At 42.2% G+C, this 16583-nt stretch overlaps 1 protein-coding gene across 1 annotated transcript in view; it reads left to right on the plus strand.

Moving 5' to 3' along the window:
- Nucleotides 1–1533, plus strand: part of COL7A1 (collagen type VII alpha 1 chain) — a 360938-nt gene extending 359405 nt beyond the window's left edge. Inside the window, exon 119 of the mRNA XM_082266262.1 lies at nucleotides 1035–1533. Within this exon, the coding sequence (XP_082122388.1) occupies nucleotides 1035–1060 (26 nt within the window). The 3' untranslated portion in view covers nucleotides 1061–1533. The remainder of the gene's footprint in view (nucleotides 1–1034) is intronic.
- Nucleotides 1534–16583: the final 15050 nt, after the last annotated feature.

The raw sequence follows: 16583 nt of genomic DNA on the forward strand, positions 1-16583 counted from the left end.
AAAGCTCTATTTGTGGGGAAAAAAAGGACATCAATTTTATTTGGGTATAGCGTCGCACGATTGTCAGTTAAAGTAACGCTGTACCATATCGCAAAAAATGGCCTGGTCAGGAAGGGGGGTAAAACCTTCCAGGGCTGAAGTGGGTAATTTGAGTTCAATTTACAGCATTGCTACATTATTAAGACCCTGATTGTTTTACTTTGTTAAATGTATGTCTCAGGGTGTCGCAATATTCAAGGAAGTATATATACATATATATATATATATCTACAGTATATATCTATATATATATATATATAAAAGGGTATCTTTACTGGATTAAAGATGTAGAGAAAGGTGTGCAGAGGCACAGAGGAAAACCACTAAATCTATCCATATATACATACATACATACATACATACATACATACATACATAAGCTATCAACCTATCTCTCTCCTGCAGTTTAAGCATCTAACAATAATATGCACAAATAATTGTTATTTAGCTTCAACTTAGGAACTTCAGTCAATTTTGATGGTTGATGCGTGCTTCTGGATGTTCAAAATCTCCATTGCTCAGGTAGCATGACCCTAACATAAACCTTTTTTTCCAGTCTGCAGCTCGGTGTGTGCTCCAGTTGTCTAATTTCCTGCCTCCCTCCATTTTCTGCCAACTTCTCCTCCTGTTTAACTAACCTTTTCAAACTAGTTAAACAAGTTAATTAGCATTTTTTGGAGGAAGCACAGCGTCTGATTTCCAGATGGTAGCCAAAATGTATAATTCTATATATTTATGCCTTAAATCGTTAAAATAGTCTTTTGGCCTCCAATACGCATTGGCTACCATCTGTCTCTTTGTTATCAAAGTATTATCATCAATAAAGAATTTTGGACTCTTGGAACGTGTGTTTGGCTCTCTGTTATTCTGTTTCATTTGATGTTTAAGAACAGAATCCATAATAAATTGCTAGGTGCCATTCCTGAATCCCAATGTACGTCCAGTTCAAGCCTTGGTTGACAAATATAAAATGTTTCCTTCTTTTTTATTTTCAGATCAACCACAGCAAAACAGAAGCTAAAAGGCAAGAAGATCTAGGAAAGAAATATGTATATTGTATTATTTTTGTAAGATTTGCTACATTTGCAGAAAACACAAAAAAAAACTTGCAAATTGCACGGTCCAAATAGAATTGTGTTCCTGTGTTGTTACATCTGGGAAATATTTTGTAATTTTTTTTGTAATGTTAATATAATTATGGAGGCTGTTATGGCTATTACCCGGTGCAAAGATTTTTTAAAGTAGCAGAGAACTGGTGCTATATTTTATACTCTACTTCTACCTAAGTGGAATTTTTATCAAGTGATATTACAAAGGTCATACTGAGCGAAGCTTACTATTTATCGCCCATCAGGCACATCATGTCTGCACTGCCAATAAAGGGGTAATTACAAAGACAGATCTAGAGGGAGAAGGAAAGGATCAGTGTCTGATTAGTTGAGACACATTTCCTATTAGCTTCATTATCAGTTTCCTTTAATAACCCCTCCTGGACAGCGGTCATCAGATGCAACTTTTTGCTGTGCAATTGACACTCTTTTAAAAGCTGAACTCTGGACAAACAGCTAAATACATATATGATATGCATACAATATAAGGTGCACTACCCGGCCAAGCAAGAGACCTGATTTTTCTCTGCTGCAGCTAAGTAACATGTACAGGTCTTGTCCCTCCCCCAGCCTGTGACTGGACAATGAAAGGAAAAGCAGCAGACTGATCAGCTCAACTTTATGTCACTCTGCTCTCTCCTATAAATATGCTTCTTGCTCTGCAGTACAACTGATTGGCTCCTTGTGTTGCTTTTTCCTCGCCAATCGGATATACAAAGGGCTGATACCAAGTCAAATTTTCACTTAGGCCCATACATATTTGGACACAGGCAAAATTTTGATACTTTTGGCTCTGTATCCCACCAGAATAAAATTAAATCAAAACAATCCAAATTTATTTGAAGTGCAGACTTTTAGCTTTAATTCAGGGGTTGAACATAAATATCAACTACAAATTTTAGGAACTGCAACCATTTTTATACACAGCCCCCCCCCCTTTTCATGGGCTCAAATGTAATTGGACAAATTAATATAATCATAAATAAAACGTTAATTTTTAATATTTTGTTGAGAATCCTTTACTGGCAATGACTGCCTGAAGTCTGGAACCCAGGACATTACCAAAGACTGGGTTTCCTCCTTTCTGATGCTTTGCCAGGCTCTAACTGCAGCTGTCTTCAGTTGTTCTTTGTTTGTGGGTCTTTCTGCCTTTAGTTTTGCCTTAAGCAAGTGAAAAGCATGCTCAATTGGGTTGAGTTTAGGTGATTGACTCGGCCATTGCAGAATATTTCACTTCTTTTCCTTCAAAAGCTCCTGGGTTGCTTTTGCAGTGTGTTTTGGATCATTGTCCATCTGTACTGTGAAGCACCGTCCAATCAACTTTGCTCCATTTGGCTGAATCTGGGCTGACAGTATATCTCTAAACACTGCAGAATTCATCTGGCTGCTTCTGTCTTCTGTCACATCATCAATAAACACCAATGATCCAGTGCCACTGGAAGCCATGCATGGCCACGCCATCACACTGCCTCCACCATGTTTTACAGATGACATTGTGTGCTTTGGATCATGAACTGTTCCAAGCCTTCTCCACACTTTTTTCTTCCCATCATTCTGGTACAGATTATTCTTAGTTTCATCCGTCCAAAGAATGCTTTTCCAGAACTGGTCTGGCTTTTTTAGATGTTTTTTTGGCAAAGTCTTATCTGGCTTTTCTATTCTTCAGGCTTATGAATGGTTTGCACCATGTGGTGAACCCTCTGTACTTGCTCTCGTTAAGTCTTCCTTAATTGTAGACTTTGGCAATGATACGCCCACCTCCTGGAGAGTGTCCTTCACTTGTCTGGATGTTGTGAAGGAGTTTTTCTTTACCATAGAGACGATCCTGCGAGCATCCACCACTGTTGTCTTCCGTGGACATCCAGGCCATTTTATGTTGCTGAGCTCACCAGTGTGTTCTTCTTTCCTCAGAATGTACCAAACTGTTGATTTGGCCACTCCTAATGTTGCTGCTATTTGTTTACTTTTTGAAGCCTTACAATGACCTGTTTCACTTGCATGGACAGCTCCATGTAGGTTCACAGCAATAGATTCCAAATGCAAATACTACACTTACTTAGAATCAGCTCCAGACCTTTTACCTGATTAATAGATGAAAAAATAACGAAGGAGTAGACCACACCTGGCCATGAAACAGCTTTTGATTAAATTGTCCAATGATTTTTGGTCCCATGAAAAGGGGGGGGGGGGGCGGTGGCTATTCTTAAGAGCTGTAATTTCTTATGTCTAAACCCTTCCTCCGATTTGGACGTACATACCCTTAAATTGAACCTGAGAGTGTGCACTTTCATATAACTATAGCTTGAATATGTGTTGGTAAATACCTGGAAAAAAAAACTAAAATTGTGCCTGTGTCCAAATATATATGGACCTAACTGTAGGTACACACCTAACTTTCATGTAAAACCATTAGATTCATGATGTATTAATAAATACAGAAATACAATAATTTGTGGTTTTTATACCTGCCTGGAGTTCAGCCTTAAAATAGAGTATTGGTTGTGCATCTATTCTGCATCAGTCTTGTTAGGTTTCCTTCTTAATGTGTAAATGGCACCCATAGATAACACAGAAATAACATTTTGGACCAGGACCATACCTTTGCATGATGGGACCCCATAGCAAAACATTAAAGGGTTCCCTGTCTTTCTAATCTCCATTTCAAAAGGCAAGTCACAAAGCACTTAGCTTCTATATATAAAACCTTTTATTGTCAGAATGTCATAATTCCTATATTGTTTTATTCGTATTTATACACAGTATGTAGATATATTTTTATATTGTTAGCTCCATCTAATGGCCAATATGTGGTATATTTTTTCATTAAAGTATTTTAAAACAAACTAGCACATTTTGGCCACTAGATGGAGCTGACCATCTAGGAATTAATCTATTAGAAATAATACAGGGACATTTCGGCCGGCTTGCACAAATGCTTCTGACCTTTGGCCAATTCATGTTTTATAAAGTTATTACATACAGGCTTCCAAACTATAAACCATCCTTTCATCCAAATGTATTTGCCAGAATGCTTTTGCTGAATAAATAGCTGTGTAGTTATGCCCTTGGTTTAGACCATGGGTGTCCAACCTTTTGGCTTCTCTGGGCCACATTGAGTGTAGAGAAATTTTCTCGGGCCGCATATAAAATATATACTATAGTTAGGGTATATAAGTAATAAAACGTCGCCGCGCCCTTCCCATGCTACGGCGCCTCCCCCCCCCCCCAGCACTAATTTAACACAACTAGTGGATGATCCCCTCCAAGGCTGCCTCTGTGGCCGTGCCCCCGACTTGACTTCCTTCCTCCCCAGCAAAAAAAAATTGTCAGGGGGCAGTGGGCCGCATTGCCTGCGGTTCCGGGCCGCATTCGGCCCCCGGGCTGCAGGTTGGACATGCCTGGTTTAGACGATAAATTGAGATTCTTGAAAGACCCTGCCTGTTGTGTGTGCATTGTGTTATCATGACCAATATTCTACGGTGGCACAGACAGGAGGTTATTCTTGTACCTGCAAGCTCTTCCACATTGTCCTAGGTTCCTCCAGGCACAGGTTCTGCCAGCTGCATCACTTCCTCTGCCACAGACAAAGCCAATTCACATATCCCATGCTTGTGAACCCTCTTGCACTGTAATATCCTGCTAAAAGGGGTCCCTGGTGATCAAGAATAAAATTAAGAACAGCATTGGCCCTATAAGAGCTTTTCTGGCCGGTACTATTGTGCTTGCATCTCAGCATTGGGCCGCACAGGCAGAAAGTCAGCCCCTGCGGAACTTTACATTTTACAACTAATCAGTTTTCTAGAAAGAAACCAGTGACATCACTTAGCTACATAATCATGCTGTAGTGCCTGCTTTATTGACAAAACTGTTCTCACTTGACAAAGATTTCACTTCATAGTTTCTTACTGGTGCTCAGACCAACAAGTAGGACCTATGACATCCAGCTGAACATGTTTGTATGTAAATATGCAGTATATTCCTTCATAATGCTTTACATGAAAAAAATGGTTGTCAGCCATGCTCTTAAAACATATATCAGGGACTATAATATGGTGCTATTGTGACCTCCAGCCAAGCATATTGCTTGTAAAAGAGTTGCAGATTATTTTAAAAATGCTTTAAATGGTTTCTTGGTGTTAAACTTAGTAACACATGAATGTTTACTTTTTATACAGACATGCTCATTTCATGTTCATATTTTTCATATAAAAGACAAGTCAATATATGCAAATCCAGACACACATACTGTACACGTGTCCTCTAGATGTAGATAAAATCAGTTCAGGAAGCTCAGTTTTACTATTGATCTGACTTTGAAAATTCTCCAGAATTCACATCTGAATTGAATGTAAACGGATTCATCTGAAATTCTGTTTAGGAAGGGTGGAGAGAGTAAGAATGCCACAGATATACTGTAAATCCAGTAAACCTTTATTTTGTGCAACCCTGGGTTACAATACAAATCCAACACGTATTGAGTGCTCAATAGTCCTTCATCAGGGCTTGGATTCTGTCAGTAAATAGGAAAAATATTAGACAACAAATTGTATAAAAATACAAATAAAAACATAGCATTTAGCTTTTTCAGGTCTTTGGTTAGGCAGTCTAACTGGTGACCCCAACAAGCTAAATCTCATCCTTTATTTTACAGTTTGTTGTTCTTCCTATTTACTATCAGCATCCAAGCCCTGATGTAGGAACATTGAGAACCCAATACGCGTTGGATTTGTCTTGTAACCTAATGTGGCATGAAATAAAGATTTACTTGACTTACACTGTATCTGTGATGCTCTCTCTCTCTCTCTCTCTTCGAACGTCCTAAATAGATTTATACTGGAATTTCAGATGAAGCAGGTACAAAATGATGCTAATTTCTGAATGTAAATCTCTTTAAGAAGTGTGGAGAGCATGAAAGCACTACAGAGTGTAAATCCAGCATATATTTATCTCGCGCAGCATTGAGTTACAAGGCAAATCCAACACGTATCGGGGACTTAATGGTCCTTCATCAGGGCTTGGCTGATAGTAAATAGGAAGAATACTGGACAACTAATTGTAAAAAAAGGACATTTAGCTTTTTTTGGGTCATTTCACTAGTAACTCAGACAAGCTAAATCCTATCACTTTATTTAACAATTTGTGGTCCATTATTCTTCCTTATTACTATCAGCATCCAAGCCCTGATGAAGGAGGGCTGTTGAGCCCCTGAAACATGTTGGATTTTGCAAATGTCCCATGAAACAAAGATTTAATGGACTTATACACTATATATGTGTCACTCTCACTCCCACAGTGGCGTTTTTTTCAGGATATCATTCCCAGGTAGAAGAAAGGATTGGACAGGATAGAAAATCTTGGCTAATTGTTGAGATTTAAAGCTCATCTCCAGACAGAAGTGGTATTTTATAGAGATGTATTAAATCACTCACCCATGTAGATAGATCATTTCATTTTTTGATATGCTCCTCCATGTCTTCCTAATCTTTATTTAAACTCAGGTGGCACACAGCTGGATCCCAGAACCTTCTGTGAAGGAGACTGGTGAGCCTTGCACGCACTAGGTGGGCTTGGTAACTGGTCCAATCAATGCCCACTATTGCATTCAGTTTTGGCAGCAGTAATGCTGGCCTTAAACCTGCAGACTTTCACTTGAAGGTTTGGACAAGAAAGTATAAAATTCGCTCATCCAACCATTCAATGGTCCCTTCATGGACTCGGCTAATTTTGAACGACTTTTCCTTCCTTATCAATGTCTTGATTTTCGTAGAACAAATGTTCTACTTCTGGATACCCCTTGACAAGTTCATGGTCATAAGATTAGTAATGTTTTTTTCCTGGCCAAGAGTGAATTCAACATTTATACATTTTTTTGTTTTGTTTTATAATTTTTTTCCCATAAACATTTAATAAAATTGTTAGAAGAAATACAAGGAATAGACTCCAAATACATTACATCATCATGTAAATGGAAGATGACAAACCAAAAAAAAAAGTGAAATAAGACAACAAATTAACAGAGCCTACCACGAGGTAGGAGAAGTGTATTGTACACCCCAATAGAAGACACCCCAATAAGAATATAACAAACTATACAAACATTACTGATCTTGACCCATACTACTGGAAGCATTTCCTGAGATAACCAGTTAAACACCACTATATTAAGGTGGGGAAAATATTGTTAATTTAAGAAAAGAATGGTCAACTAGGAATAAAGGACAATAAAGTAGAAGGTAGGTATCTCAGGTCATTCCCATCACTTCCATTCACACCCACCAGGGCCATACTACAGGTCCAAACAAAAAAAGAGAGAAGAGAGAGCAAGAAAAAAGAAAAGAAAAAGGGGGGGGGCGAGGAAAAAAAAGAGGGGAAAGGGAGGAAGCAAACAAAAGATAAGGGGAGGGGCCACCACCAACTGCCCTCTATCTCTGGTTAGTATGCATAATAGCTTCCCCCTCCAAATCTGCTTTTCCTCAGCAGAACCCTCCTTGCCGCTACTGCAAAGAATGGACCTTTCAGACTTTACCAATAGTTTAACAGCCACATGGTCGCTGTTGCACAACAGGGGAACAAGGTAATTAAGAAATACCTGTTGAGGAATTATCTGGTGATCCAGAGGGATGATGGTGAAGGTGAGGGGGAGCCTGGAGATGAGCTTTATTTGGGTGTTTATATCATATGTCTGACCATTCTCTTCAAACTTTGGATGCCTTTAAATTGGCTGTAAACCTCGGACATTAAATATAAACACAGCATATAATAAATGAGACAAGTGTGTACTTGTCTCATTTAAGGGCACTAGTTGTCATTTCTGTCTGCTGCTTCATTCCTCTGCTATCAGCTACAAGTTTTCCTGACACCAAGAGAAAAAAGTTGACAGGGGAGGGACCTCCAGCAGATTGACAGCCTCAGCACTATTCTGTTGTGCTGTGTGGAGGGGCGTGTGTTTCTTCCCTTCAATCAGCTCTCTGAGTTCCCCTCACTGAGCTCTGCAGGTTGTAATCTTAGCTCTCTCCCCCCCTTTTTTTGAACTCTCAGACAAGCTTTAAAAATTCAGTACTTTGAATAGCTGTAGAGAAGAGAAGACTGCAGATAAACAGGTACAACTTTTGTAGGAGGGTTTGTTTAATCTCTGTGTATCACCTGAAGCCAGTCACTTCACTGGGTATACTATAAGCCCCCGTTCACACTGGGGCGACCTGTCAGGTGACCTGGTCGCCTGACAGGTCGCCGTAGGTCGCCTGCCATACAGAAGCTGTGGACCCTTTCTAATAGGAGCGACACAAGTCGCTCCGACTTAGAAAAAGGGTCCGGAGCTTCTTTGGGGCGACCCGGAGCGACCTGCATAGACTTCAATGTTATGAAGTCCGTGCCGGCCGCTCCGAGGTCGCGGTGCGAGCAGCGCGCCGCGACCTGTGTGGTCGCCTGGGGAAGTCGGATCGCCCCAGTGTGAATGGGGCCTATGTAAGGGTTTACAACTACTTTAGGCTTCTGTTGGAATATTTAGGCAATATTTACATCTAATTGTCCCTGACACAACTGAAAAGCAGCTGTTATGGCATCCCCCCCCCCCCCCATATGAATAAACTCAATAATCCCCATACAACATTCATGCCAAGCTGTGAGTCTTCCCCGTCGGCGATGGAGAAGCTCCTCCCTCTTACACCCAGTCCAACCATCCCACTTCTCACACCCAGTGAGATCTCTTCTATTATGTTGTGTAGTTGACTTTAGTATCTCCATTACTGAGAATTCACGCTGTAATGATACTGGACTCCTGGGAATCTGTTTATTTTATGTACATTAAATGACATCCATTGTACTTCTGTCGCAAATAAAAAGGGATTTATTTAAACTGTGTTTGTGTCTATTTTTACATTTTCCTTTTCAAAGTAACCAAACCCAATGCCCATAGATCTTTCCATTCTGAGTGGAGTCAGTGCCTTCTGGTGTAGGGATAGGCTGCACTCTGTCTGTCCCCTTAGCAGAAAAAACACCCCCAAAGCATAGTCTTTCCACCTCTATGTTTGACGGTGGGGATGGTGTTCTTGAGGTCATAGACAGCATTCCTTCTCCTCCAAACACGGTGTGTTGAGTCGATGCTAAAGAGTTTGATTTTGGTCTCATCTGACCACAACACTTTCACCCAGTTCTCCTCGGAATCATTAAGGTGTTCATTAGCAAGCTTCAGATGGGCCTGTACATGTGCTTTCTTGAGCAGGGGGACCTTGCGGGTGCTGCAGGATTTCAGTCCTTCCCGTGTTGCCAATTGTTTTCTTGGTGACTATGGTCCCAGCTGCCTTGAGATCGTTGACAAGATTCTCCCGTGTGGTTCTGGGCTGATTCCTCACCGTTCTCATGAACATTGAAACCCCACTAGGTGAGATCCTGCATGGAGCCCCAGACCGAGGGAGATTGACAGTTATTTTGTGTTTCTTCTATTTGTGAATAATCGCACCAACTGTTGTCACCCTCTCACCAAGCTGTTTAGCGATGGTCTTGTAGCCCATTCCAGCCTTGTGTAGGTCTACAGTTTTTTTCCCTGACATCCTTGGACAGCTCTTTGGTCTTGGCCATGGTGAAGAGATTGGAATCTGATTAATTGATTGCTTCTGTGGACAGGTGTCTTTTATATGGGTAACAGGCCGAGATTAGGAGCACTCCCTTTAAGAGAGTGCTCCTGATCTCAGCTAATTACCTTTATAGAAGACCCCTGGGAGCCAGAAATCTTGCAGATTGATAAAGGATTAAATACTTATTTCACTCAATAAAATGCAATTCAATTTATAACTTTTTTGAAATGCGTTTTTCTGGATATTTTTGTTGTTATTCTGTCTCTCACTGTTAACCACTTGCCGACTGCTCACAGTATATTTACTGCGGCAGTCAGCCCCTCACAGGCAGAGTGACATAGATCTATGTCGCTAGCCTTTGAGGGTCTAGGGAGCGAGCGCGTGCCCCTGGAGGCGCACTCCCGCTCCCGCGTGGTCACGGACCCCCCCCCCCGCACGTGTGACCGGCGGACCCGATGTCCGCCGGTCACTCTGCGATCGACGCTGCAGAGGGAGAAAGTCAGGCGGCTAGTGTAAACAAGCCGCCTGTCATTCTCCCCTGTGTAGAAACAGTGATCACACGGTTCTACTATGTAGGACCGTTGATTACTGTTTCTACAGCTCAAGCCACAGCCAATCACAGTTAGAATCACGCCCCTAGGGACACACACAGCCCCTCCCTCTCATATAAAGTTAACCCCTTCACTACCAGTGTCATTTTGCAGTAACAGTGCATATGTATAGCACTAATTACTGCAGTAATGTCACTGGTAACCCCAAAAGTGTCAAAAAAGTCAGTCAAGGGTCCGATCCGTCCTCCGCAATGTCGCAGTACCGCAAAAAAATCGCAGATCGCCGCCATTACGCGTTAAAAAAAAAACAACAAAAATGACAAAAATCTTACCCTTTGTTAGTAAACGCGATAACTTTTGCGCAAACCAATCAAAATACGCTTTTTGCAATTTTTTTCTAACAAACATATGTAGCATAAAACAAATTGACCGAAAATTTTAAAAAATTTTGATTTTTACATTTTTTTTTGGGGAATTTCATATTAAAAAATGTGAAAAATATTGCTATTTTTGCAAAATTGACGCTCTTTTTTTGTTTATAGCGCATGATCAAAAAATCGCACAGGTGATCAAATACCACCAAAAGAAAGCTCTGTTTGTGGGAAAAAAAGGACGTCAAATTAGTTTAGGTACAGCGTCGCACGACTGTACAATTGTCCGTTAAAGTCACGCAGTGCCGAATCGCAAAATAGGCCCTGGTCAGGAAAGGGGGTAAAATCTTCCGGGGCTTAAGTGGTTAAAATAAACCTACCATTAAAATTATAGACTAATCGTTTCCTTGTCAGTGAGTAAACATACCAAATCAGCAGGGGATCAAATACTTTTTCCCCTAACTGTACATGTGTATAAATCTTTCTTTGTATTCAAATGGTCAGCTGGCTCCAAGAAGCAGAATCAGGCTCAGGTATCTCCTTACTCTCGTTCATCAGTCACATCAGGCAGTATGTAGAGCAATAGAAGACACTCATAGTGCATTACTGTGTATAAAAACAAATTTATTGAATAAATATAGACATGTAAATCGAGCACTGTGTTATGTGGTCGTGCACGACCACCTGCAGAATGGTCCGTCACGTTGCTAGATCCAATCCAGCGCGTTTCATCTTAGGAGACTTCGTCTGGGAAGGCATGTGGGAAGCTGGACTCACTTCTATTTTTCTTTTTCTACTCTTTTATTTCAAATGTGAACACGTGTGGAACATTGTTTCTATTTCTTTTTTCTGGTTTTTGCGCCCTTTTGGCCTTCCACCATTTGATAAAGGGGGAGTCGGTGCTGTTAGGAATGGACAACACCATAACTGTCTTCAGAGACAGAGAGGGACTCGCAGTCTTTAGCTTCTTCAGGAGGTGGAGCCAATCATGACATGGGCCCCTAGGAATCTCGCCAACATCTCGGCAGCCTATGTCCCCGGAGCCCAGAACATCCAGGCAGACTTTCTGTCAAGGTTCCGGCTGGACAACAACGAGTGGTCCCTTCATATGGAGACATTCAGCTGGATTCTATCTCTGGGAGTCGATCCCGAAGTTGAACTATTCGCATCCCTATGCAATTTCAAGTTCAAGAGCTATTACACTCGGGCCCATTGCAACCAGGCCTTCGGGGTAGATGCCCTAACAGATCAGTGGAGCTTCAGCAGGGCACACGCCTTCCCTCCAATCCCGGTCATCCTCAGGTTCCCTCCGATCCCAGTCATCCTCAGAGCGGACCTTCTGTCCAAGGGGGCAGTGCTGCACCCGCGCCCAGCACTAGTGATGGGCTGAGCACCCCCCTGTTCGGTTCGCACCAGAACATCTCGAATATGCGAACTCTATTAAAGTCTATGGGACACGAACATGAAAAATCAAAAGTCCTCATTTTAAAGGCTTATATGCAAGTTATTGCCATAAAAGTGGATGGGGACCCATGTACTGCCCTGGGTGACATGTATCAATGCAAAATGTTTTTTAAAACAATCGTTTTTACAGGAGCAGTGATTTTAATAATGCCTAAAGTGAAACAATAAAAATGAAAAATTCCTTTAAATATCGTGCCTGCGGGGTCCCCTTAATGTGCCTGTAAAGTGGCGCATCTGTACGATGTATGTAGCCTGTTGCAGCAATACTGAAATTTCTAAAGGAAAACATGTCATTTAAACTTGCTCGCGGGTGTAATGTATTGTCAGTTTCCAGCAATAGAGATAAAAAAAAATGAAAAAAAAAACGGCGTAGGGTCCCCCCACCCCCCAGTCCATGCCAGGCCCTTCGGTACACCAAAATAAAAAAATGAAGTGGGGTCCCCTCAAAAACCATACCAGACCCTTATCCGAGCACGCAGCCTGGCAGACCAGGATAGGGGGGGACAAGCACACGCCCCCCTTCTGAACCATACCAGGCCGCTTGCCACCAACATGGGGAGAGTGCTTTGGGGTGCCCCCCAAAGCACCTTTTCCCCATGTTGATGGGGACAAGGGCCTCTTCCCGACAACCCTGGGCTGTGGTTATATGGGTCTGCGGGTAGGGGGCTTATCGGAATCTGGAAGCCCTTCAGATCATGACCCCCCTCTATGTGAATGGGTATCAGGTACATTGTGACACGTCAGAAGGGGACGGAGCCTCTGAGTGATGTATCCAGGTGGCCTCACCCCTTGCCTATAAAACAGCTGTCAAAGAGCATCATTCGGCAGGACGCCTCAGAAGAGGCAGAAGCGTCTTTGAATTTTTTTCTATTTTTCGGGTGTGGCGGGGGTTGTGATTGATGATGGATTTACATCGAGGGACACTATTTTTTTATTTTTAGTTTTGAATAAAGGAAAAAAAACTGTATTTTCTGGGCTTTTTTTGGTGAATGGGTGGAGGTACGATGTACCCGATACCCATTCACATAGGGTGGGGGATCCCCTTGTTAAAGGGGGCTTCCAGATTCCGATAAGCCCCCCACCCGCAGACCCCCACAACCACAGCCCAGGGTTGTCGGGAAGAGGCCCTTGTCCCCATCAACATGGGGACAAGGTGCTTTTGGGGGGCCCCAAAGCACCCTCCCCATATTGAGGGCAAGCGGCCTGGTATAGTTCAGGAGGGGGGGGTGCTTGCTCCTCCCCCCCTATCCTGGCCTACCAGGCTGCATGCTCAGTTAATGGTCTGGTAAGGATTTTTGGGGCCCCCCCTATCCTGGCCTGCCAGGCTGCATGCTTGGATAAGGGTCTGGTAAGGATTTTGGGGGGGGGGGCCCACGCCATTTTTTTTTTTTTAATCTGTCATAGGGTTCCCCTTACCCACTTAAATACAGGGCACTTTCACCCCCTTCCTACCTAGACCAATTTTCAGCTTTCAGTGCATATAGGCATCTATGGAAAATATTGTTTAGCTTGGCATGGAACTGATCAATTAACAATCAATAACATTGGCATCTATGGGAAATCTTTCTTAGCTTGGCATGGAACTGCTCACACACTATAAGTGATAGAGACACAAAACTTGGGGAGCATGGGGAGGGGACCCAGGAATTAGTGATGTCGCGAACATAAAATTCGCTGTTCGCGAACGGCGAACACGAACATCGGCGAATGTTCGCGAATCGGCGAACATTGCGAACCGCCATAGACTTTAATAGGCAGGCAAATTTTAAAACCCACAGGGACTCTTTCTGGCCACAATAGTAATGGAAAAGTTGTTTCAAGGGGACAAACACCTGGACTGTGGCATGCCGGAGAGGGATCACACAAAAAAAAGTTCTTAAAAATTGTAATTTTTTGATAGAGAGCCAATTATTGGAAAAATTAAAAAAAAAATAAAAATAAAAAATTTCTTTGGATTTAGCATCTGGGGGGTCTAAAAAGTGTACCTGTGAAGTTTCAGCTCTGTAGCATGTCCGGAACCAGAAAAAAATACGAATTAGGGTTAGGGCTAGGGTTAGGGTTAGGGCTAGGGTTAGGGTTAGGGTTAGGTTTAGGGTTAGGGTTAGGTTTAGTGTTAGGGGCTAGGGTTAGGGTTACGGTGAGATACTTAGGGTTAGAGTTAGTAGCCCTACCCCTACCCCTCTAACTCTAACCCTAAGCACTAAAAATAACCCTAACCTTAGCCCTGACCCTAACCCTAGCCCTAACCCTGATTCTATTTTTTTTTCTGGTTCTGGACATGCTACAGAGCTGAAACTTCACAGGTACACTTTTTAGACCCCCCAGACAATAAATCCAAATAAATTTTTTTTTGTTAAGTTTTTTTGTTAAGTTTTTTTCTTTTTTTCCAATAATTGGCTCTCTATCAAAAATGACAATTTTTAAGAACTTTTTTGTGTGATTTAGTGTCTAGGGGGTCTAAAAAGTGTACCTGTGAAGTTTCAGCTCTGTAGCATGTCCAGAACCAGAAAAAAAGATAATTTTTCAGTAGAGCAGGGATGGTGGGAACCCCTTTTACACCTATATGATCTTTTTTTCCTGGTTCTGGACATGCTGCAGAGCTGAAACTTCACAGGTACACTTTTTAGACCCCCCAGACAATAAATCCAAAGAAATTTTTTTTTTGTTAAGTTTTTTTTTTTTCCAATAATTGGCTCTCTATCAAAAATGACAATTTTTAAGAACTTTTTTTGTGTGATTTAGTGTCTAGGGGGTCTAAAAAGTGTACCTGTGAAGTTTCAGCTCTGTAGCATGTCCAGAACCAGAAAAAAAAGATAATTTTTCAGTAGAGCAGGGATGGTGGGAACCCCTTTTACACCTATATGATCTTTTTTTTCTGGTTCTGGACATGCTACATATATATTTATATATTAAAAAAATACTCAAATACCAGCCCTCAAAGGGGCTTTTGGGGACAATATATATATATATATATATCACAGAACAAAAAAATTACACAAATACCAGCCCTCAAAAGGGCTTTTGGGGACAATAGATATATATATATATCACAGAACAAAAAAAATTACACAAATACCAGCCCTCAAAAGGGCTTTTGGGGACAATAGATATATATATATATCTATATATCCAAAAAAAACCTCAAATACCAGCCCTAGGAAGGGCTTTTTGGGGTGCTGTCCTTACAGCAGGAGTGTACCAAGAACACTGGCTTGGTACACTGTCCCCAGCTATAACAGCAGCAGCAGCACCAGCACTTTCCCTGCTCTCAGTAACACAGAAATGATCTAAAATGGATGCTGCCCTTGCTTATTTATAGGAGGTGGGAGGGTGTGGGAGGGAGGTATGCTGATTGGCCTGGAATGTGTCTGCTGACTGTGATGTTCAGGGTCAAAGTTTGCCTCAATGATGATGTATAGGAGGCGGACCGAACATCGCATATGTTCGCCTGCAGCGGCGAACGCGAACGTTCGAAGTTCGCCGGGAACCGTTCGCCGGCGAACCGTTCGGTACATCTCTACCAGGAATACAACATATCTATACATTTTAAAAGTGGGGTATAACCTGAACACTACACTGACTGCACTAAACTAACTCAACACACTGTCTCTACTAACTACCTGCCTAACCTAACCACTATTATCACACACTATACACGGCTGCCATGTAAGCAGCAACCTTATATAGTTTGTGGTGTGGACTTAGCTCCTGAGCCATTATTGGCTAAAGGCACCCTGCCTTTGGCCAATTATGGATCTGACAGGACATTGTGCTGTGATTGGCCAAAGCATACAGGTCAGGTGCATACTTTGGCCAATCACAAGCACTTAATGCACTGCAATCATGCACTGCATTATGGGGCACTCATCGGCGGGTGATCTTGCCGCCGAGCGTCCCGGGTATTCGTGTGTTCGGTGAACACACAAACACCCGATGTTCAAGTCGAACTTACGTTCGATTCAAACATCAAGCCCATACCTACCCAGCATGTCTGAGACTGATGGTCTGGTTCTTGAGAGGGAGAGGCTGGAAGCCCTTGGCTGCACATCAGGAGTCATCTCTACCCTCATGAGTTCAAGGAGGTTGAGTATGAACAAAGTCTATGGAAGAAAATGGGCCAAGTTTATAGACTTTTCATCTTCCACGGGAAGGTCTTACAGGGTGCAGGATATCTTGGACTTTCTTCAGTCTGGTCTAGATCTACCTAGACCCTATCAGTTAGATCTCTTAGGGTTCAAGAATCGGCCCTATTGGCCTTCTTGGGAGTTCAGTTCTCGTGGCCATCACAACAGTCAAGAGAGTTTCGGAGATTGGAGCCTTCGGCTACAAGGAGCCTTTCCTAACCTTTTTTCCAGACTGGATAGTACTCATACCCATGCTCGACTCTAATGCTAAAGTTACTTTGGTCTTCCACAAGAACCAGGAGATCGTCCTTCCTACCCTTAAGGCCCCAGAGGCTACTGAGGCTCATCCCCT

The sequence above is a fragment of the Pelophylax lessonae genome (assembly GCF_965119305.1).
Source record: "Pelophylax lessonae genome assembly, chromosome: 8".
NCBI classification, from domain to species: domain Eukaryota; kingdom Metazoa; phylum Chordata; class Amphibia; order Anura; family Ranidae; genus Pelophylax; species Pelophylax lessonae.